Source organism: Triturus cristatus, chromosome 6 (genome assembly GCF_964204655.1).
Source record: "Triturus cristatus chromosome 6, aTriCri1.1, whole genome shotgun sequence".
Classification (NCBI taxonomy): Eukaryota; Metazoa; Chordata; class Amphibia; order Caudata; family Salamandridae; genus Triturus; species Triturus cristatus.
In genome coordinates this window covers 1,258,474,749-1,258,500,152 of record NC_140589.1, presented here as the reverse complement: position 1 = coordinate 1,258,500,152, position 25,404 = coordinate 1,258,474,749, and the positions used below count along the sequence as shown (strand labels likewise).

Below are 25,404 nucleotides of genomic sequence, written 5' to 3'. Positions count from 1 at the left end.
CAGCCAATCAGATCTCACGATGAGCAGTGTGGTTAGGCTCCGCCCAGATATATATGTGATTTTACTTTTGATTTTCTCAGCAACTACTGAACGGATTTACACCATTTAAGCAAAATGCACAACTCTGAACTGAGGACTATCTCTTTGCCACATTTGGTGTAATTCCGTTCAGCACTTCGGGCTGTAGCTGCGTCAACAGGTCCTACGGGAAAATGCATGGGGAAAACGTGTTTTGGGACCCCCCTTTTCTCTCGGCCCCCGCATGACGGATCACCGTGAAATTTTCAGGATAGGAGCGGACCGGAGCTGGCCAACATTTTGGAAACTTTCGCGAAGATTCATCAATCGACACCAACGTTATTCCAAATAGAATGTTGCGGATTTCCTATGGAAAATAGGTCCTAACTATAACTACCTACTGGCGACTGCCAGTAGGTAATATATTATATATATATATATATATATATATATACATATATACACATTTATCGCTACCAAGTTGCACCAGAAGCCAAGGCACTCGTAGGCGGGTGCTGTAACGCGGTGGTGCCTGCGTTCAAAATCAACGCTACCAACAAAGTCCACACTCTCGGACAGAGTACAGCACTCAGGGAGTATTCCGTAGATTTGTTTATTCAGCAACAAACAAAAGACAGACGCGTTTCAGGTTATCCTTCTTCAGTGTCTAGTTGCGCTAGCCGCGCGAGAACTTTTTAAATTCAAAAGGCCATCGACGTCACTTCCCCCACCCGTACAGCTAATGCAATATTATCTATCACATGGCGGCCATCTTAACAGGGTGAAGTTAACGTACCAACTTATATGGATAAACACATTTCCTTGTTTATCGCTCGACATTCAAGAATTAAATCAACAACGTCAAGACTGCACAATTGTTACTCATCGTGAATGCAATCAAAATATGATTAACTAAACATATTGTAAATATCACTTGACAATTGTGTGTCATAGAAAGCTACAAATGTTCATAAAATTGAGCCGTGGATCGGCGTGCATATTGTAGCAAAACCTCATATTGTACAATTAATACCTTTATGTATTAGATGATTCATTAAATAGTTCATTAAACAATCAGAGCCGTGTATCAGCCTAAGCATCTTATGGTTAAGAATATCCAATAAAATCTATAAGGCTATACCCTCATTACTGTTAGAAAGAGTCATAACATGCTCAGTGGAAACACATATGGGTGACACAAATTGTTCTTACCCCTTATAGTCCCTGAGCTTCATGAGTAACAAAGAGGGAAGACGAAAAAAGAAGAAAAGAAGACAATTATGTTTATAGAATCTCCCCGATTACCTCCCCAAATGCACAGCTAATTCCTCTCCGCTATTCAGCCCAAAGGGTGTTTTGGTGTGCAAATCAATAATGTAGCGGGATTCAAGTCTCCGCAAGCGTTGCACTCTATCCCCACCCCTTGGATTAATACATACACAGTCCAAACCAAAGTACTGTAACAGTTCCCTGTTGCTGTTATGTTTGAGGGCGAAATGAATGGCTACAGGGTAGTTACTGTCTTTATTCATAATCGCGCGCTGGTGTTCCAAGATGCGCATCTTTACACTATGAATAGTGCTGCCAATATACTTAAGTCCACAGGGACACAATAGGCAGTAAACTACATGAGTGGTGGTGCAGGTGATAAATGTATCTATGGGTTTAGGTCTTTTTATCCCATCAATTGTGTAGCTCAGGGTTCTTTTACTGTTACAACAAGCTTTACATTTCCCACATGGGAAAAAACCTTTCATATCTTTCAGAACACCTTTAGAGTGACTTACAGGTGGTAGGTAGCTCTGAACCAGTTTATCCCTCAAAGACCGTGATTTACGGAAAGTAATCAATGGCACTGCCGGGATATCTTTACCCATTACGGAATCGGTTTGCAATATATGCCAATTCCTTTTCATTATTCTCCTCAAAGTGTTTGCATCGTCTGAGAAAGTTGTTATCATCCGCAGTTTGCTACCTTCTAGGTTAGTACTTTTTTTGCTGTTAGGTTGGATGTCATTACGGATCAACAGATCCTTCCTCTTGATCTTGTTGACTCTCACTAATGCTGCATTAAGAACTTCCTGGCTATAGCCCCTGTTTAGAAATCTTGTCACACAATTTGAAGCAGCAGACACAAAATCGGCCTCTCTGGAGCAATTTCGTTTGAGCCGGAGAAGTTCCCCATAGGGTATACTGTTTATCAGCTTGGGGGGGTGATTGCTACTGCCATGTAAGATTGAATTACCGGCATTGGGTTTCCGATATAATTCGGTTCCAAGGTTACCATCCCTCACCTGCACCTTCAGATCTAGATAGTTGACTTCCGTGGTGCTAATTTCATATGTGAACCCAAGATTAAGATTGTTATTGTTGAGTTCAGAAATGAAATTCTCAGCTTGTTCAATTGAGCCTCTCCAAATTATAAAAAGATCGTCGATGTAACGATGCCACACAACTATGTGTTCGGCCCATTTTTGTCTTTCGTCACTAAGGGCCACCTGCTCCTCCCACCAACCTACAAAAAGATTCGCATAGCTGGGGGCGAAGCAGGTGCCCATAGCTGTTCCAGAGATTTGTTTAAACAATTGCCCCTGAAATAAGAAAATGTTATTATGGAGACAAAATTCGATGAATTCTAGCAGCATGATACTGTGTTCTGCGAACTTGAGGGGCCTTTTATTTAGGAAGTATCGCATTGCCATTATACCCTGATGATGATCTATACAGGTGTATAGGCTAGTAATATCCATAGCAATTAGTTTAAAGGTAGGTTCCCAGTGAATGTCCATCAGATGAAGAATAAAATCTTTAGTGTCCTTAACATATGACTTGAGTTGTATGACAAATGGATGAAGAAAACTGTCTATATAAATGGACATGTTCTCTGCCAAGCTGCCCTTTGAAGAGACTATCGGTCTCCCAGGTGGATCAACTTTGTCTTTTTGTATTTTCGGTAATTGGTAGAACGTAGGTGTGACTGGTTCATTGTTACGTAAAAAGAGAAATTCATTAATATCAAGCAAACCTAGATTGTGCCATTTAGCAATCAGGGCATGATACTGGGTGATACTAGTTTGGTACAGTTCTTTGTTGGTTTTTTCATAGAACTTGGTGTCATTCAACTGCCGGTAAGATTCTCGACAATATTGTTCTCTTGTAAGTAACACTACGTTACCACCTTTGTCCGAAGGTTTACAAATAATATTTTCATCCATACCCAAATTTTTAAGGATCACTTCTTGTTCATGGGTTAAGTTCCTCTGTTGTTTCGGTGTACAGGAAGAAGTCTTGATTCTGAATTTCTGAAGATCATGAAGCACTGCATCGGAAAACGAGTCTATGGCATCGTATGGCATTTGTGGGTTGAAAATGGAGGGAGGCTTAAAGGTGGTTGAAGGTGTTTCTTGTTCAATCCCTGCCCGGTGTACTCTCAGGACTAAATCCTCACTCTGTGTGGTTGCGGTTGCTTCTTCTGCCCGTAATTCTTCCAGCAATTCAATTGTATGCAGATCCTGGACCGTTAAGACATCTGTTACCTTCTGCCTAGGTTTGTGCTTCAGTCTTCTTGCTTCAGTTATGGAAGGTTTTAATTTGAAATATTTCTGTAATTTGATTTTGCGGACAAATTTGAATAAGTCGATGCGCGTCTGCGCGTATTCTAAGCGATCGCTCGGGCAGAATGATAGTCCTAGTTTCAGGGCTGCCTCTTCAGCTTCGCTTAATACACGTGGCGTGAGGTTAATGATGGTCAGATCATTTGTTTCTTCTACCACCGTTTTCCCCTGTTGCTGCGCTTCGCTCGAGATGCGCCCCTGCCTCTTCTTTTTCTACATTTGTAGCTTTCTATGACACACAATTGTCAAGTGATATTTACAATATGTTTAGTTAATCATATTTTGATTGCATTCACGACGAGTAACAATTGTGCAGTCTTGACGTTGTTGATTTAATTCTTGAATGTCGAGCGATAAACAAGGAAATGTGTTTATCCATATAAGTTGGTACGTTAACTTCACCCTGTTAAGATGGCCGCCATGTGATAGATAATATTGCATTAGCTGTACGGGTGGGGGAAGTGACATCGATGGCCTTTTGAATTTAAAAAGTTCTCGCGCGGCTAGCGCAACTAGACACTGAAGAAGGATAACATGAAACGCGTCTGTCTTTTGTTTGTTGCTGAATAAACAAATCTACGGAATACTCCCTGAGTGCTGTACTCTGTCCGAGAGTGTGGACTTTGTTGGTAGCGTTGATATATATATACATATACATACACACACACACACAGTTATAGTTAGGGTTCCCCAAAGTGGGGAATTCATCATATTTTTGCCCCTTAACCTTGCACACATTTGGCGAACCTCTGTAGACCTAGTGCACCAGTTAGATTGGTTCTAGGATTCACATGGTTGGTCAAGGAGGTCCAAATGCATTTTATATGAACATTTTGTATTCAATGTAGAGCAAAAACGGTCAGTGAGTTTTTAATGAAAATTTGCAGGAGTGAAGATTATCGTGTGCAGTTGATCCTTTTTGTGGTTGTGACTAAAAAGGGCAAGTAGTTTTTTATTTTTTTTTAGAGTGAACAGCATTTTAAACTTAATGATAACTGTTGGCTCTATAGTTTCGAGATAGTACTGTGGTGAATAGCCATGGCAAGTCATTCTCGGAGTGGATAACGACCAAAAATTGCAGGCAGCCATGTTGGTCTAAGGCCACTCTGCCGGTGTTCTAGTTTAAGGCCTTAAATACGGGTAAGTACTAGGTTTCATATCTGTGCTATACCTATTACCACTTAATTTAGTTGGTAATATGTGGAGAAATATAGTTTTCCATATATGGTAAAATAATATTATGGAATACCAAGGTACTAAGTAGTACCGCAGTACCTTAGAAAATGACCAAAAATATATGTAATAAAAATAGAACACTGTAATATACAATATGTCACAAATATAATGTCCTAGATTGCCTCTAAACATTTTTACACATTGTGTCAAAAAAAATCTATGCATTGCTGCGGTAATACCTTCAAATTATAGAGTTTGTTAGAAAAAATATAGTATTTTGTTAAAAAACAAAACAAAAATGTGTGTGCTAGGTACTACCACAGTACTGCATAAACTTGTTAAGTAAAAATATAGAAAATTATTTCAAAATGTCCATGCCTATTTCCACTCTAGGAAAATGGTAATAGCTTGAGAACAATCATAAAATCTACCTCAGGAACAATCATAAAAGCTACCACTTATATATGTTTAAGGGCCTAAGCTGCAACAATCCAAAAGTTTGCAAAAAGGATTATGGCTGCCTTTTAAATTTGTGTAGGCAGATATTAGACAATTATACACTGGCTTGTTATCGGTACGCACTATGATACACAGCTAGCTTACAGTTGTATACCATAGCAGAATATATCAATAGGGGACAATATCAGATCAGATTGCATTACCCTTGCACTACACAGTGTTGCAAAGGGCAACACAATACTTCTGTAACATTTACCAAACTATGCAAAGCCACTATGCATCACCCTGCTATTATATATTTATATATTACCTACTGAAGGTTGCCAGTAGGTAGTTCTAGTTAGGACCATGTTTCCATAGGAAAATCATTTTTTGACTTTCCTATAACTTAGGCGCAGTTTGATCTATCTTCATGAAAGTTTCCCTAACAAGTGTGAAGGTAGGTTCTGATTGTCATGGAGAGTTTGGGGGTGATCGGAGAAGTGGTGACCCAGAATTAGGTGTGTGAAATAAAGGTGGGTTTTTAATGTTAATTTCCATAGGAACATTTAGCCACACCTACAGCCCGAACGGACTTACACCTAATTTGGCAGGGCGGTAGATGTTGGTCAAGGAAGTGCCTTTTCCCTATTGGTTCAGTAATTTTTGAGAAATTAAAGACAAAAACCATAGTGATATCTCTAACCACTTATATTTCGCAGTGGTTTTGAGATAACTCGCAAATGCACATGCAAACAGGAATGCTCCGATTGGCTGGATGCAACCTGTACAGAAAGTTATGGCCCCGTTTTATCTACCTGGAATGGTTCCCGGGGTGAATGCCCACGTAAGGGGTCAGGGTGGAGATACTCTGACGCCATGGTTGTCTAAAATAGTTTTTGTTTTATCACGCATGATATCCGCAACGATGCCGTTACTACCAGGGCGACTCCCCTTGTACCATCACAGGGACATCATGACTATCGATGTCGTCGCAAATATTGGTGGAAATATTTTTTTAAAAATCATTGAATTATTAATATGCATTGTTATAGAGATATTGGGATTCTGATAAATGTTTTATAGAGTAATTTATATAGTGAGTTATCTACTGTGATGGTTAGAAATAAATTTAGTTTTCATTTTTCAATGTGTTGGTGGTAATTGAATGTCTGCTTTTGTTTCCTTTTTCGAAACGTATCCGGGGGATCACGATTACCAACGTCATCAAGATCTCTGGAGTCAGTGAAATATAACATAGGTTTTACAGATTTTTTTTTATAAAAACACTCTAGAGAAAACTGGACTTTAGAGAATACTGTAAGAAACCCCATGTATGTAAAATACTGTAATGTGTGTGTATATATGAATTTCAGACTTTATGAAAAAGGCCCAATTGTCGCAGTTAACGATGTCATCGCGATGGACCGAATAACCGCCAAAATACATCATAGGTCTGAAAGATGTTTTTTAAATTAACTTTGTAGAAAAACATGAGTTTAAACATGCTTTGAAAGAGGTATGTATATAGTAATATGTGTAGTGCAATGTAGGCCTGGGCGGTGAGCTTTACTCCGTTCGCAGAATTTGTGAAGTTTTTTTGCACTCCGCGGAGCTTGCGGAGTGCAGAAAACACACTTCGCTATGAGCAGGGGAGTTTTTTCTCCGCTCCTGAACGGTAAGTTTGCTATCTCGAGCGGTAAGTTCACGAGCACGAGCTGCCACTCGGTTCGAATTTCTACCTGAGCGCCAGGAATACCAGCACAAACTGCAGTTCGCACTGCACTCCGCCACTCGCTGTGTTTTTTTGTAACTTCGTGGAGTTCCGCGTAGCTAAACTCTGCTAACTACGCCCAGGTCTATGTTCAGAATGGATTTTTTTTTTTTTTACATATTTTTGGATGTGTTGGTGGTCATTGAATATGTGCTTTTGTTTCCCTTCTCGTGGAATACATGCGAGTATCGCAACGTCACTAAGATCCCCAAAAACTGAAAAAAGGATCATTTTATAGAAAATTAATAATATTTTGGGTACTAAGGTGGCTATGAATTGAGCGTTTGTCTTGCTTGTGTTTATATGGCCACTACACAAGACTAGATGCAGAGTTTCAGGTTACTTAAACACCCTGTTCCCTACATCTGTAAAGTGCACGCCATCATTTCTACAAATTCCATGCATGTTAAAACACAGATTGTGGTTATAGATACAGCCCATGTGATAGTCTCTGAGGAATGCAGAAACAGTTTTGTTCACATGTTTCCTGGCTTTGTCAATCCGTGGACAGAATTGGTTGGACCGCTCCCATTTCTGTCTTTGGCATATGTTAGAGTACACCAAGACAGTGTGAGGGCAAAGCATCATCAATTCATTAGGATTTTCAGTCCTACTCCAGTTAACGTGCCCAAGTCATGGCCACCACAGTGCGCAATCATGAGGAAGGTTACAGGGACATTATAGTTAGTAATAAGCATTTACAAACCTTAAAAATTAACTGAAAAAAACAAAGTTACAGGGCTGGTATAGTAAGGAAATAGAATTTTAAAAAACCTTAGAAATTCACTGAAAAAAAACCCGAAAGTTACAGGGACGTTATAGTTAGGCTCAGATTTCTCACACCCAAAACCAGGAAAATTCAGCAATTATAGGTAGCTGAGCTAATTGGTGAGGGTACGAGAGTGGGATCCACTATATAACAAAATATACAGGACACTTCTCAGTTGGTGTAAACAGATAAGCAGCACCAGGCCTTATGGGTAAAGTCTGCTCCAGTCCCTCCACACCTTGAACATCAATACTCTGCTCTCAGTTTAAGCTGAAAAGATAAAGGGGTATATGGTAGATTGGATACAGAAACTTCATGGACAGTAATCTAAGTCGGCCATTGGGGAAAACATGTTCTATCTGGCTGCAAAAGCATGTGCATTCTTTATCCGAGATTGTGACTCCCACGTCTGCTTCCTGCTGTGTTTTTGCTCAGGAGATGATTCCATACTGGTATAAAGTTTGCTCACTAGATGTCTGGAGAGATGGGCAGAGTGCAACAGAGCCAGGGTTTTAGAGCTAGGGCGTTTCTTAGGCAAAGTAGGGTATTTATATTTGCGTAGCGCTTTAAGCCTGTAGCATGTAAATGCATCAAGAGCAAAATAATTGTCTCGGGCGGATAGGACCTCAATCTAGAAATGTACCCCCGGGAAGAGGTCAGTCATCTGGGTAATGTGCCTTGTCACTTGAGAGCGGTCATGGGGAAATGGGTGAAAGGTTGTTCCAATGCATAGTGAATGCGGTGACCCAAGCTAGCTGCATCGCAGAGGTTGAGTTAATTTCAGATCTAGGGCTACTGGGAACAAAACCAATCAAAGTGGATAATGCTGTGGGATGCACAATATCCTGCTCTATTGCTCCGTGGGCCACATATGGGGGTGGGAGTAGCCAGAAGTGTGCAAAGTGCATTTGGGCACAGTGATAGTAAAGCTCAAAGTCTGGTGCCGCCAGCCCCCCTATCATTTGGGTCAGCACCTCCCAACTAATGCAAGGTTGCTTACCTGCCCAAATCACCGCCACCAGGTGCAAACTAAGTGCCTTAAAGAAATTCTGAGATAGTGGAATGGGGATGTTGTTGAAGCGATATAGGAGCCTGGGAAGTATGACCATCTTTTTGAGGGCCATCAGGAATAGCGGCAGACAGGTGTATTTGAAAAGCGCACAATTACCCGAAGGTGTCCTGGCGCTGAATAACAGATGTTTATTGTTACCCAACTCAATGGTATTCATTTTATCGACCTCAAATGGATGAAAGGCTGAGTGGACCTGCCGGGACTTTAACCTGTGACCATGAGGTCGAACACAGGCCCCTGCATTGGCTGCTTTAGTCCACTGAGCCACCAGACCCGGGTGTATTCCTCTATTTTGGTCATGACCACTCCATATTTCTCAAAGAGAACTACAGTTTTGTTGCTGCTAATCCAGATGGCCAAGTACCTCAGAAATGTAGATGTCTAGGGCATGGGGAAATCCAGCTCACTCATGTATAGCTGGTGTCAGAGGAAAAATAATGGATTCCAGTTTATTACGATATTAGACGCTTTAAAGAGCGTGAATTCCCTGATGACTTGAGTGAGGTTCTGGGCCAGGTCATTGAGGTATAAAGTAATGTCATCTGCATAAAGGCACACCAGTATATTCTGGGGTAAATACAAAAGGGAAAGCAAGTGTGGACTGCGCACACCAGTATGATGGGCATTTGTAAATTTGTTGCGCGCTGTATGGGGTATCACCCTCTGGTCAAAGGGTGTAAAGAAACTGAAAGAACAGCACCACCTGTATAGGGGGCGTCCCCCATAGCACAGCTGTGTCCCATGAGCAGTGTGGGTAGAAAACGATGTATGTTGTTCTGGTCAAAAGATGATTTGCGCAGAAATGATGAGAGCATAAAGATGTTTTAATGTGCATGAATCTTTGTTGATATTGTGTTCTTGATATCAGTATAAGATTACACATCCTAATTTGATACATTATAAGTGATCAAATCCCAATGCATTTCAGCCTATCGGAGCTATGTAAATAGATGCATCGTTTTCTACCCACACTGCTCGTGGGTCGCCCCCTGTAAAGGTGGCGCTGTTCTTTCAGTAAACACAAAAGGCCCCGGTGGTCATGTACTTGGCAAATTACACACACCAGGGGTTCTGAGACTAAAGCACAGAGCAGCGGTCAAAGTGGGCATCCCTGGCTTGTGCCTCTACCTATGGGGAAGGGTTCAGAGTAGTCTGTTCAATCTGATTCTAGTGAAGGGGCCAGAGTAAAACAGTCTTATTAGGTTTAAGAATGTTTTCGGAAGACCTAGTCTGGCTAACTCTGCAAAGAGGTACCCCACTCCAAGGAGTCAAAGGCTTTATTGGTGTCCATAGAAACAGCCACTCATGGTCCTGTTGGAGCTGATGCAGTAGGGTGAAAAGCCTGCCAAGGTTATGCAATGTGAATCGTTCCAGAACACAACCGGCCTTTTCTGGCAGCACCAGATCCAGAAGGAGCAGTATTAGATGAGTTGCAGGGATTTTTTGCCAGTATCTTCGCAACTATATTAATAAGAGAGTGGACGGTAAGAGTCCAAAGAGGATGGTGATGTTCTGAGCTTCAAAAGAGGAAATGGGGAGAACTCCAAGTTGCAGTGCCTCCTCGTACATGTGGAACAGTCTAGGGATACAGAGTTGGTTTTTATTATTCATGCACCATCTTCTCTGATAAATAACCATAGTTTTTATGCAGAAATGATTCAATCTTGCTATTGGCTAATGGAACTCACACCACGGCACAGTTGACTACCCTGTACATGATAGTTGCTCTTCAGACCAATGGGGCCTCCTATCAGAAGCATGGCAGATAAGAAAAGAAGACGCAAACTTTATTTGATGTCATATTGACCAGCCACTGAACTAATGCACACTGTATCATACTTCTTCAAGTAGCTAAAACAAGTTCCCAGAAAATATATTAAGAATCCACCATAGGCAACATGGATTTATTTACATTTGTAAACGATTGCTTATTTGGAAAGTTATTCTTGCTAACCAGCTATCTGCTTACAAGCATGAAAGCTGCCAGCCAGTCAACCAAAGTATTTTACTCCACTATCCTGTGCTCACTGATTGCCAATTCCAAATATTGGGGGTAACCATGAATACGCTGACAATGTTTCAATCTGTTAGCCCCCAAATGAGTGTTTTATTGTTCCATGACAACATCTTAATACATCTTAGGAGCAAATTTGTGTGAGTTTTAAGAAAACATACTGTTTCAAAATTGGTACACATGGAGGAGAGAAACTCAATTTTTAATATTGTCAGCAGACTAACAATGGCTTTATTGTCCATGGAACCACACCTCACTGCTTTAACTATATGTGATCTTGATGAAAGGGCTGTTGTGATCTTAACACTGGCATAACACGCATGTTGGAGTTCATGTTTTAAAATACTTGTGTGTACTTTGAACATTTTGATTACTATAGTTCTAAAATTGTAACTGCTATTGCAATTTTTTTTAATTAATCTCACAAATAAAGACTTACTTGTAGTAATGGATTTACTTGTAGTTCAGCATACCCTTTTTACTAAAAGTGAGAAATTGCTTCTTTGTCACTCAAATGTCTTCAATAAGAGCACACAAGGAATCTAAACTAATCTCTATCCGAAAGCAGTGTCTTGTGGAAGTTCTAGAGGCAGAGATGAGTTGGCAAACAAAGTGGACCTACTTGCATTACAGGATTTCCAGAAGTGGGTACCATTTCCGCTCTTGATAAGACATTGACAGCCTTACAACAGTCTGTATATATATTTTTTCCATTTAATGGCTGGGTTTGTTATTCATTTCTGAAGTCTGATCTTTATTCAGCACAAGAAACACTTTAGATTAGGCTAATCTTTTGGACTCCAACTAATACTAAACCAAACTGGACTCTAACCTGTGGGTCAATTTTTGTGCAACCTACTGCATGAGCCCAGAAAACTGTCTGTTCCAACAACTATTTCAAAGACTGTCTAACAGATGTTAACCCAATTTATAAATCATTCAGAGCCTTGAAGATAAAAAAATTAATTAATTGCCTACCTAGAACTTAAATTAGCTAATCTATACGGAGGCCATTTTATAGCTAGAGTGTTTCGATTCTCTCTACTGCTTGCTCTGATGCTCATTTAAGGGCTTTTCTCTAAAAGAAGTTTCAAAAATTGAAGTAAATCACACTTTGAAAATGCTAAAAAAAATACAAAACTCTTGATTAAAGTGGAAATACCAATCTTTGGTCCAAGCATAGTCCGATATTTGCACCGATTGGTTCATTGAAATTCGACTGTTTACGTCCCTAAGTTATGGTAAGCTAATCATTCATTTAAACGTTTATTCTTATTTTTGCCTATGACCCATTGGTATTTTCCAACATACTGCATATATGTAGTAATTATTCTTTGTTTTTTAAAAAATTGTTGTTAAAATCTCCACTTATCACACTTCTCAATGGAACGTTTGGAAGTTTCTCAATTTAAGATTGAATAGGTTGGTTTAATTTTCTAGGTATCTTTCCCTGATTTTACTGCTGTGATAATGAGTGATTATTAAAGTATGTGCTTAACTATCACTTGGGATTAATTTAATCAAAACTTCTAGTTTAAATTCAAAATCATCAGATACTACCTTTTCTGAACAACCGCTAGCTACTTTGATTAATATGTGCAGGTGCCCTATTGCTCTACCCTGGTTTACTTCAGTGGCCTAACCTTAAAGTATTCAAAACGATCAACAACTATTTTGCCCATCCTCTTAATCTCTTGCAGGGGGGAACAAAGTTATCCTAGAATAAACTGGCTCCAGATCTTCTAATGTTTACTAAAATCCAATATTTTTAAAATGTCAGTTAGCAGGGGCTGTTTTTTCTGAGTGATTCATGCAAATGGTCTACACGCCTTTGTTTCTACAGATAATATTAAAAAAGCTACTAATCCCTTTTCAATTTAACAATGGGCATTCTTTTCAGCTTTTCCCTACATTTGTACAGTTCTGTTGGTAATTTTGTTTGAACAGAAATTGAAAGTTCTCTTCATCAGTTCTCTGGATCAGGTTTAGTGATGAGGTTAACATGACCGAACATGTGCGCAATGATTTTAGGCCAACCGAGCGGAAGCCTGATATACATAGCAGGTAGACGCAGCCAAAGATTTTACCTTCTGACGTCTTTCATAAAACGGTATTGCTGAAAAGACTCTTCGGCCTATTAGCGAACCTCAGTCAGTGTGATAATGGACAGTTTCTGAATGGGATCAACACTTGAGACCTGGAAGCTATACCTAGATATTGATACTTAGTACAGTAGCTCAAATATCCTACAAGAATTAGGAATTAAGACTAGCAAACAAAAATTGCAAAAATAAAAATCACAATAAACCTAAAATATTATTATCCTATGCAGCATCTCACTTGTGTTTTCATTAGATTTTCACTCATTTCCATTTTCTCTCCTTCACGGTCCCCTTTGAGATTGCCTCTGAACCCTACTTTTTACTCTTACTGTTATTTTCATTGTGATTTCATGTAATTTCCTATCTATTTGTTTCTCATCCACTCGTTCAGCTGTCCTAGTATCGTCTTTAAACTTTCTTTTATTTCATATCTCAACCCTTGGGTGTATGCTTTCTACCAGTTTCTTTCCCTCCAAACTGCTTCATCAGTTATTTTGTTTCTTCAACTACTTTTAGCTTAATGCTCCTGAAATCTTTTTCTATTTTTATGCCACTGCTTTCGCTTTGCAACAGTGAGACACATGAGAGATCCAGGCACAGTAAAGAGGTGATGGTCAGGGTGAGACTGGCATGGCTATATGTCAAAAGTCAGGTTTGCTTTGGTCCATCTTGCAAAAGAATAAATCTGCTTATGTTAATATTGAGCAATACGATGTTGATGTACACTGGGATATATGTGCGTATAAAAACAAACTTGCGTCTGTTGTATTTACCTGATGTGACCTCCTCCTCAACCCAGAGTAAGAAATTCGTGGCTAGGCAGGCCCTGCGACCCAGGCTTCATGCAAATAATTGGCAGATCACTGGTGGTGGGGGCGGACACGTAACCCTTTGACAGAACGTGCAAACAGGAAAACCCAGATCAATCTCACAGATAGGCAGCAACACAACAAAGGTCCTAGGAGATTGGCCCCTATAAAACATGTTTGGCCGGAGGGGCGTGAATCCTCAAAAACACCATCAAGTCATATACTACACTAATACCCTCATTACGATGGCAGGTGGACCGCCACCGAAAGGTCGTCAGTGGCAGTTGTATAAAAAGAAGTCCTAAACCGACATGCTTCGAGACATTCTTCAGACCCCGACTCCTGCCTGATCTCCAGGCCACTGCATTTAAGCAAACAGTTACTGCTTTGCCAAATGCTTCTTGATTTTCATTTTTTCAAAAGGTAAATTCATAACAAGCAACATCTAATTACTAGCAGCAGCAGTACACTGAAGGATATGGCTCAGTAGAGCTTACTACGTAAAATAATAAGTGCAGGGTGTAAAAGTTTTGCTTATAGCCCACAGCCACTGCTACCAAATGACAGTTGCTGAATACCAAGGCTGCATAGTTTGGATTCCACCTCCCACCTTTTTCACCCCTCACCCCTTTATCTCACTCTTGCAGGTTATTTTTCATTCCCACTTCCTCTCCTTGTCACTGTTTCACATTTTCTCCCGTTTTTGTTCTCTTGATGTGGGTGACAGTCATTTGAAAAAAATAATAATTACTGTTTACCAAAAACAAGTGCCGATGGACCACATCTGGAACCAATGGATCAGCTTAAGCACTGTAGCTCAGGATTTAATGCAATAGGATCCTTCCAAATTCATCCACTCAGTACTTCAATTCAACGATTTTAATGGGTAAAAAATACTGGGTAAAAAAAACACTGTCATGGCCTTATTTCTCAAACGTAACCTTTATTCTCGTGGGGCTTGGAGCCAAGCACTCAACTAGTTCTTTAGCTGCTCCAATTAAATAGAAAAGTGGCATTTAACCATCCAATGAAACACTTCTTTTAGGTTGAGTTGAAAGTAAAATACTTAATAGGATAATCCTAATATAAATGTACTGAATAGCGCTTTGCTCTCCTTGTTGATTTCTAATCAACTTTAAAATTATATATATATACTGACGAGTCATGTGTACACTGTTAAAAAAATAGCATAACATACATCACTCACATTTTCAAAGAGGGCTCGAAGGGATTCCAGATCAACCACAGATTCATCGCAATTCAAAACCGCTGTACAAACATAAAATCATAAAAACTTGTTAGAAAATGAAATCAGTAAGCTCTCAGTGGACCGTGATCCATAAGTCAGGGAGTCTTTAAAGGGAAAGTACCACACTACAAAAGATTTGAAACACATGAGTAGTTCAATTCCCACCTAACTGGTTTTGTTGAGTATTGAATTGCTGACAACATAAAAGCAAAAAGGGCTGTGGGGTAGCGGGAGGGGTAGAGATGAGGACCTTGTGAAATTGTCCACTTTTCCCATGCCTTAAAACGTCCCTGGCGTATCCACAATAAAATGTTTTAAGCTAAATTAAGGTATTTCCCTAAGAAGTGGAAGAGCTTAAATAACGAAACAACAAAACCGCATATGATTTGTTTATAGTTAAACTTTTGCGCTTTGTGGACCAACATTAAGAGCATCATTTCTACGATTGTTTCTATTTCAAATATTTTATGCACTCACCTTATTCAAAACTTTAAAAGCATTATACTCTAAAGAATAATTATGTTTTCATGGCATATGAAGTTAAATCATTTCCAATGGAAAATATTCAATTGGTTTATCTCATCATTGCTGAGAATTGGAATATTAAAAACAGAAGAGTGGATCTTTTGTAATCTTCTCCAAGTAAATCCAACTTGAATACTATATGTAGTGGTCACCTGTAGGTGACAACATTAACAATGCATTGCGGTATGATCCTGTTTGTAATTGTTATTTTATTCCATACGCTTTTGTCCAACAATGATAAGGTCTTCTGTAATTTAATATTGCATGTTTTTTCATGCCCATTCTATTTATTTTAATTAAATATGTTTAACTTGAAAAACATTCATGCAAATGTCATGCCTCTCGTCATGCACCAATCAAAAGCCTATAATTTTGCATCTCAGACGGAACTCTCTTCATTTGGTGTATGCAAAAGCTATAGAAGATATGCAAAGTCAGAAATAATTCTGATTGGTGATCATCGTCTAAATATTTATTGGTCTTTTTGGCTACCTTAATTTCGTAGATGTGTATTTCATGTATGATTTTTGGCATTTCTACAATACAAAGATCCAGAAAATTGTCCTGGTAGCAGTGACAAACTTTCTAAAGCTCTCCACACTATGTATGCTTGAGCAATCTCTCAAGCCATATTACATTCTGTAACCTCATCACCCTAACTGGAGAAATTAAAAAAAGGTAGTAACCAAATCACAGTTCCAGTAAAAAGGGAGCTGTTTCTCCATCCAAAGGGAGCCTTACTGGGTGTGAAACTATTTCTGACAAAGTGGGTTCAGTTATGTCATGATTTACTTTTTCTATTGGACTGTCCAGCTGCTGAGCTCTTAGGGAACTATTGACTACACAAAATAACGCTTCTTTAAAGACTAAGGATCCCCGATGGCTGCTCCTCGATAGAATGCAGCTTAGTGAAAGAAGCAGTTACCATCACTTTCTGTTTGGTGAACTTACAACTAGTGTCTCCGTACTCTGGGGCCTATTACTATGTCTGGCGGATTACCACCGACAGGCTGTCGGTGGCGGTCCATCCGACAATCAACTCAACAGTCCAACCTCCACATTATGATGCCAGTGAGACTGCTGTTGCCTGGGGGAAAGACCAACAACAGACAAGATCGGAGATCCTATTGGGGCATCGGTCGGACAGATAATACCAAATGGTGGTGGTGCCTGCTCAGGCACTGCTCGGGATTATGTTGTCCATTTGCGACAACCTTTACATCATGGCCTTTCAAACATGGAAAAGCTACCGGAAAGTGACTTTGGGGGGCCCTAGCAGGGTCCCCGTCCCTCCACAGCCTCTGCTATGAGGCCTGAGGGGCACCTGTGGTGCCTCCCCAAAACATCCATGCACTGTGTGGCAGGCACCTCATGAGGTCTGCCACACGGTGCATGGATGTTTTAAAAGTGTATTTTTTCCAATGCAGCTTGTACTGCAGCCCGCACCACAAGCCACAATAGAAAAAATGCATCATATTATGGAAGCAGGACCGATTACTCCATTTCCGCTACAATGTGGGTCTGATGCTCGTCTGACCAACAACGTAATAGGCCCCTCTTTTTCACTGCATATGAAAAACAGCAGTGTTAGTGGTACAGGGTACAAACACTAACTAAATCAAATACCTTTGTCAACAGTGTAACTTGGTGTATGACACTTTTTCCAAACTTTGGAATATGGGCTAGAATAGAAGTACAATTTCAGGAACATTTAAATAAAGCATTTCAGTTGCTCCTCATTTGGAAAAGAAACAAAGTAAATCAATTACCAAGCTAATAATGTAGCAACTGTTTGGAAGAACCAAAACTATTAAAGCTATTGCTGCAAAAAAAAACAATTGGATCAAACGACTGCTTGCAATTAGCTTTGGAAGAGTCTCTAAATGATTTGCTTACCATGCTGAATATCGTTTATATCTAGATGAAGGCTGGACATCAATATGCCAACTGCTTGGGATCTTTTAGAGTTTAGTAGTTTTACAACCTGCATAAAAAACATTCATTAATTTAAAAGCAAGTAGGGTACACTTACATGTGCTCATTTTGTAAGCTTCTCATTTACATCAAATGCACTTCCAATGAAAGAGCTGAATTAGCAAACACTAGGTCAAGATCCAATAAACTGTCACCGGTTATAGCCACATTACCAGTAGCCATTTTAATTTTGAGAAGGCTGGTAAAGTGAGTTAACAACCTCATCAGGATTATGACATTCGCTGATCGGGTGTGTTTCAAACGGATACACCACCTGCTCAGTGGACTCTCAAAGAGAAATACTTGAGAAAAATTAGGAATAAACAAGGGAATCTGGTTCAGAACCTCCAGCTCCCTCATATTCCTTATAGTTAAAGGAGGCTACAGGTTCCCACTAGGGCATTAGCAGTTCTTAATTTGTTAAAAGTGCCTCGGACCTTGTCAGGGGGCCACCTCTGCTTCCACCGCTCACTGTCAGCTCTGTCAATTAAAGTAATAACACAATTACTAACCATAACACAGGTATAAGTGTGACAATTCCAGCTCCCAAGCTATAAGAATGGCTTTGGCCGCAGGTATTAGTCATTTTTAATATATACTGAACTAATAAACAACTGTTTTGCTGGTCTCTAAATTAGACAAACAGAATCATCATGTAGCAGATTGTCATCAATGAGGATGTTGACAATTAAGTGTCGGTGACGAGCACCAGAAACAATTGGCTCAAATTAAGCACTGGGCATTGGTAGCGCATTCTCCAGAATTATGGATCTCCCACTATTGGTAGCTCTGGGGGCCTAAGACCTGCTCGGACACAGGGGTACTAAGAAAGAACCTCCTAATGTTACGTAAAAAACATTTTAGTGTAGTTGTTACATGTTCTATTTTTAGACTTAATAGATAAGGTAATTGCTTCATGAATGTGCTGGAAAGTGATTTGCATAATATTCCTTTATTTAAAAAAAATATGAAGAGATGCCATTGTTGAAAAACGAACACTTGCATATCTGTAAGGTGCAGAGCATAAACTCTACGTGCCAGGAGGTGCATCAGGGCTCCTGCAGCATGGGAGCTCATTCCTGTTCGTTTGACTGCGGGGGGAGACTACCACTATCCCCAGCCTGCCCAGCGACTCCGATGCCGCCAAAGCTGCAATCTGCGCACCAGGACAAGCATAAAGCTTGGCCAAGGCTCCCGCAGCGTGGGAAGCATGCAGGCATGCCCGGGCCACGTACGGGCCAATGTTAAACAACAAATATAAATCAATTGATGAGGGCAAAACCAAAATCGCCGCCTTTTATACTAAATGTCCTCCAGGCTCCCAAGTAGAGAACCCAACAGCAAAGGGCCTGACAGAGGTAATAATTGAACCCTCATTAAGTACACCAGATATCATTTCCCCCTCCAACACGCGCTCCATAACCAAAGTGCACCAACTGTGCCAAACAGAACCGAGAGAGGCAGAGTCGGACGCCTATTGCATGTTCTAACTGGTACTCCCCTCTAGCTTTGGATACAGTACCAGACATCGACACTATGCAAATACCCACTCAGTTACCCAATATAAATATGCAGCCACAACAACCTCACAGCACACAAGGAAAAGCTAGCGAAACATGTCCGCTACAAGTGTCAGCAATACAGGTCAATAGTTCGCAAACCAATGAAAGTACACATTTGATAGCCAACCATTTCCAGAAATTAGACACACGAACATAAGAGGTCACCAACCTAAGGGAAATAGGTACCCTATCTAGTTATAATGGTACAGTTAGGGAACCTGCTCTAGATGAACCATGTGCATGTCATAAGAGGATCCAGATTGACTCCCGAGCTCCTGTAATCAACAACTCGAGACTGCAAGATTAAAGAAAAAAAAGATAGAAAAATCGGAGGACCCTGGAACTGATACACAACAAGTGGGTTTAAGATCAGCCTCATTATGCAAAAACATTGAGGATAGGCACAGATGGGAAAACAGAACGAACCACAGCTATGGAAGAGCAAGACCTGGAAGTGGGAATGAGTGCACAGAGGGAGCGCAGAGGGATAGCACCTAAAAAAAATATCCAATCTAACACAAACAGGGGGGACATACCAACTGGCAAAGAATGGGCAGGGAAAGTCCAGCATGGGAGCAGGATCATTATGCCACGCAGTACACGAGAAATCCACAGTCTAGCCATACAGAGCACTGGCAGACACATAGGAAAACTGGTAGCCTCAAACAATTGGGCTGGGAAGTGTTTATGACAAACATCCCCAAGCTTAGTCTCTCTTCATATAGGGAGGACGAAGAAGCGCTGAAAAATAAAGTAATACACTGGATCCGACACAAGCGCAACTGCCTATCTGAAATACACTCAGATACACTGGAGGTGGCGCGTTTAACTAGTAAAAATTCAACCCTTGACACCACATTTCTTACATTAAAAACAAAAAATATAGCTGATGGGTTAGTAGCACTTGATTTGAGAATAGGACCACTCTCTAGTAGCCCGATGAGATTTATCTCACCCAATGAAGAACTTCAATTGATCCTATTATTAATCAATACAATATTCTAGAAGATAGGGGAGAAATAGAGGTAGACCATGTCCCTGATGGCTCCCAATAGACGGTGAATGGCAGGAGTATGTCAACCATAGTGAATTCTGCTTGATGCAAGAAACTTGGGCATAGGAAACCCCACATAAGCTTGGGTATAAAACATTTAATATCAGTGCCACCCCCTCATTAAGAGCCAGACCCTCGGGTGGTCTTGTTATATGCGTAAAAATCACCTGAAATGTTGAAGCAACTCGGCTGGAAATTCCAACATAAGATATACTGGGGATAAAGGTATTAACACATGACAACGCTGAAATTTATATAGTAAATGTTTACAATAGACAGAGTCTATCCAGTAAGGAATCCCCAGTTATAGAGTTGCTAGACAAGTTTTCAACTACAATTGACTCTAGAGCAGTAGTAATTGTGGGAGAGACTAACTGAAAAACGTTTCCGGTAGTGTGACTGGATGCTATTTTTTAAGAAGCGGACATGACAAATAATATTCCTTCCTTCGAAGCTGGCCCTACAGTGACCTGCACAGTTGCAGTCTCACAACTTATTAGATTGGTTTCAGGATAGGGACTCTGGGCTTGTAATGGTAGGCTGCTGTCGGATAGACCGAGTGCCCCTACATTTAATAGGGCAACTACTAAGAGTAGTATTGATTATATAATGGTAATGGCTAGCTTTTGGTCTAATCTGTATAATCTAAAAGTCAAAACGAGAGACGATAGTGACCATTACCCATTGTGCTCAACACTAGCAGGCTCCCTCCTCGAACCTACAAATTGGAGAAATAATGTTAACTCCAATTCAACCTATAAATAGTAAAAACCATAGAGCACTGAATTGGCCATCAATAGTGGGTAAAGACGAAGTTATGACAAGGATCTATAATACCTTCTCAGATGTCATCGTCCCTTACATTGAACATCCTATTCCAGAAATTCCTATAGTGCAGATCCACCACATAATGACAAATAAACTAGAGTAGAACTTGAGTAAAATCCCCAGAGAGAACGAGGTGCGGAATGCAGCTACATGCCCCTCAGCCAACCAGTGGTATAATAGTGAGAGCTGCAAAGCAAAGAGTGAGCTAATATTGGCAGTGAAGTCTACAGATGTCAAGACACTAAGTGACAAAGGATCCAAGTACAAAAGATTACTAACACAAACAAAGAGACTGGGATGATGGCGTCTGGACCACACCGATCACAGCCAAACTTAAGGATCATGTGGGCTTCTGGAGATTCATAGCCAAGGGTAACAAAACGGGAGAAGTAGTATTGATCTCTTCTTGGACTCCGGTACCTGGGTCAACCATTTCTCAAAACTGTATTCAGGGATTACTACCGAATCATCACTCAACCAGCAAAGAAATACAACAAGCCCCGTAGTGATTTCCAAATTGGGAACACTAACATACCATATTTGAGCATAGAGGAAACCTTGGCAGCTATTGATGCAGTAAACTTCGGGAAAGCTCCAGGCACGATAAAATTCCGGGTGACCCCCTGAAACATGATAAAGCTGTTTGGGGGCCGTACACCAATCTTCTCTGTAAAGCTGTGGCGGCAGGTGCCCCACTACCAGAGTTTTAGAAAGGGTCCGAAATTAATCAAATTTTTAAAAAGGGTGATAGTCAAGATCCTGCAAGTTACCAGCCTACAAGTCTAATTGATACCCTAACAGAAGATTTATGCTAAGCAGGTTTTATCAAATCTAAATGACTTGATAGAGGGAAATAATATTTTATCTTAGTACCAGGCTCAGTTTAGACCTAGCACTAGTACAATTGATCATGCCTTCAGACTCCTTTGCATGGAATGGAAATACACTATTTTAAAGAAAGGCCATCTCTACATAGCTTTTATAGATTTGAAGGCCGCCTTTGACCTTTTCCCCAGAGATTTCCTCTGGAGCTCCCTAGAAAACCAAGGTGCACCAGAGGATCTCCTTGCACAGATGAGATTACAAGAAGATAACCATGCGAAAACTAGATGCGGACCTAGGGGAGAACTCACCAAGCCAATCCCCATAAGGAGGGGGTGTAAGACAGGGGTGTGTTCGGGCACCAACCCTCTTCTCACTATAGGTAAACGATGCCCCAAAAGATCTCCTGGGGTGTAGACATGATTCACCGAAGTTAGGAGGTGTGTCAGTACCGGCCCTTTTATTTGTGGATGATACTATTTTATTATCACAAACTCCTAAGGGACTTCAAAATCTATTAGATTCATTCAGTGACTACTGCGACATGAAGGGCTCTGAAAAACTCTCAAGAAGGAGGAATGGGGAACCCAATTGACCCTTGGAGGCTTGGGCAATTAGTAGATCAACAGGTAAACGTTGCTACAAGGAATCCTTTCTTCTACTCTTTCTCATGTGTTATGAAGTCATCTACAATAAGCTCTGAGCAGTAGCTTACATTGAGTTATTAAAAAAAAAAAAAGAAAATCCTTATTTTAACATGAACAGATCTTTGAAAGACTGCAAAGGAACAAAACACAAAACGGGTGTATACTTCTTGAAACACAAAGTTATGTTGAGAAAAGAAACATATTGAAGGGTACATAAAATACTGCATATATAAACACAATGACCGAGATTTGAAAGTTTGTTGTTGCTGCTCCTCTCTCATTGACACTTATGTGGTCACCCATTTCATACACTACATACATAAAGACATTTTTACTAATTCTATAGAAAACAATTCCTCTAGTGAGAAATATCACAAAGAAAATGGGTGCAGTTGTCGACGTTTTGGTCTATGTAGTGAAGACATCTGCTAGACCATCTTCAGGATGGTATTTTCATATGTTGAAGGACCCTGGCAAAGCTGCGCAGGTGACTATATAGGATTGATTTGAGGGCTATTAGATGTGGTCTGATCCGTTGAATATGTTTCAATGATGCTGACCCCATGTGCAGTGGATTATCAAGCTGAGCAGTGCCAGTTTTTGAACACTCAATGAAGTGATTGGCCATGTTGGAATTAATAACATTACTCTTATGGTGGACCGTTGGGAGGAACTATTGCCCTGTATGCTTTCCATCTCAATATCATTGAAACGTATTCACCGGACCAGACTACATCTAACAGCCCTCAAATCAATCATATATAGTCAGCTGCATAGCTTTCCCAGGGTCATTCAACATATGAAAATACCGTCCTGAGGATCGTCTAGCAGAAGTCTTCACTACATAGACCGAAACATCGACAAATGCACCCATTTTCTTTGTGATTTTTCTCACTAGATTAAATGTTTTCTGTATAATTAATTAACATTTCTTTATGTATGTAGTGTATGAAATGGGTGACCACATAAATGTCAATGAGATAGGAGCAGCAACAACAAAACTTTCAAATCTCGGTCACTGTGTGTTTATATGTGCAGTATTTCATGTACCCTTCAAAATGTTTATTTTCTCAACAGAAATTTGTGTTTCAAGAAGTATACACCCGTTTTGTGGTTTGATCCTTTGCAGTCTTTCATAGATCTGTTCATGTTAAAATAAGGAAATCTTTTTTTGAAATAACTCAATGTAAGCTACTACTCAGAGCTTATTGCAGATGACTTCATAAAACATGAGACCGAGTAGAATAAACAATCCCTGGTAGGCACTTTTACCTGTTGAAATAAACTCTGGAAAAACAAAATATATGGCAGTTAAACTGCATAAATCATTCAAGAAGAACATTACTGTCCAAACACAGAAGCTGGAATTTGTGCCGAATTTCAACTACTTAGGTATCACACTTGACACCAAATTGACCTGGTACTCACATCTACAAAAAAAGTAAGGCCATTCTCCTCCAAAATTCCTTGCCCATACTAAAAAAACATCAGAATAGTATTACCGAGCCAGTGTCTCCTGCACTTGAAGTGTACAAAAACAGAGCACAATCCGCAACTCTCTATGGTGCAGAACTTTGGGGGGCTACTTGCAGGAACATGTTTGTGAGGGAAGAAAACAAGTTTTTAGGACGCTGCTACGTCTTCCTGTATGCACTCCCATTATCCCAATCACCATTGATTTGAATATAAAGGTCATGGATCACCAGGCTATACGGAGACTGCTGTTATAATGGGTATGTTTGTGGACCACTGTAGAACTTGCAAGCTACAAAGAAGGGCTGGAAGAGATCTTAAAGTTTGACCAGTGTGCTAGCCTTCAATGGGTCAAGCATGTGCACATATGGTTTTGCAAGCTTGGGTTGAACCATTATTGGGAAGCACCCACCTTATTAACACCATCCTCAAATAAAAATCCTGAAAACCACATTTTGGGCATATATGCAAAATAGTGTCTCCCATAGTTCAGATATTGGTAGGTTGACATTCCAGTTCCTCCTCACAAAACCATTTGTCCTATGAGCAATATCTGGATGAAGTCCAACCTCAACTGGCAAAATCTTTGTACATGAAGTTTCGCTATGGTGTTCGGCAAGTACAATCTAACACAGCAAAATTGAGTCTAAATAATGGACTATAATGATGTCTACTGTCGCCTATGCAAACCAAATGCACCAGAAAATGATCATACTATTTTTCTGCCCAGTATATGCCATCCCCAGGCGAAAATGGATCAGGTCCATTTGTCGGAACTTGGCAATTAGGTCTTGCACCGACGCAACAAGGATCCTGAAAACCGATACCTCACAGAAAATAGTTTTTAGTGTTAGCAGATACTTGTTTGCCGTCAGTTTATTAAGGAAAGAAATAGGCATGACATTTTAATGTTACAAATCTTCATGTGCTGCTTTAAGAATTTATATGCACTTTTCTTGCATTTGCACTTTATTCTTTGCCCAGTATTTATGCAGAAAGCTCCAGATACCCATATGCATCATCTAATACACTCTATATATTGCTTAAAGTACCTATATGAACTTGTAAATCTTTTGCACCTTATTCCTTGTCTAGAGTCTGTCTAGAAAGCTCTAAATATTTATATGCACTCTTCCAGCACTTTCACCCTTTTAGTACTTTGCCCGGAATTTATATTTCCCTCTATATTCTAATGTACTTAATAGTAAGCCTAGCATTTTTTATCACATTTTATCTGACTTAGAGTAATTGGTTTTATACTGTAAAGGCAACATTTTATCAAGTACAACTGCCCTAGGGCATACTAAGGAAACAAGCATTTAAATTGTGTATACCTAAAATGTATGAACTGTTTTTATCTTGTATCTTTTATGTTTTTTTTAAAGCGAATAAAGATTTATGAATGGAGTAACCGAGAGGTACAGATTAAGACTTTTTATAGGCTAAGATTTCTCAGCCAAGCATTTTGTACAAAACACTTACCA

The 25,404-nt window shown here is 40.0% G+C and overlaps 1 protein-coding gene across 4 annotated transcripts in view; it reads right to left on the bottom strand.

The window, feature by feature from the left end:
- The window catches only part of LOC146821271 (uncharacterized), an 838,501-nt gene that overhangs the window by 411,167 nt on the left and 401,930 nt on the right, over window positions 1–25,404 (bottom strand). For 2 of the 4 annotated variants that reach the window (XM_085612209.1, XM_085612207.1), the window contains exons 9-10: window positions 17,457–17,544; window positions 14,985–15,055 (exon numbers count right to left, since the gene is read on the bottom strand). The exons of 1 other annotated variant lie outside the window; for it this stretch is intronic. In XM_085612209.1, coding sequence (XP_085468335.1) covers window positions 14,985–15,055; window positions 17,457–17,544 — 159 coding nt within the window. The remainder of the gene's footprint in view (window positions 1–14,984; window positions 15,056–17,456; window positions 17,545–25,404) is intronic. One more of the 4 variants, XM_085612208.1, reaches the window with a different exon arrangement.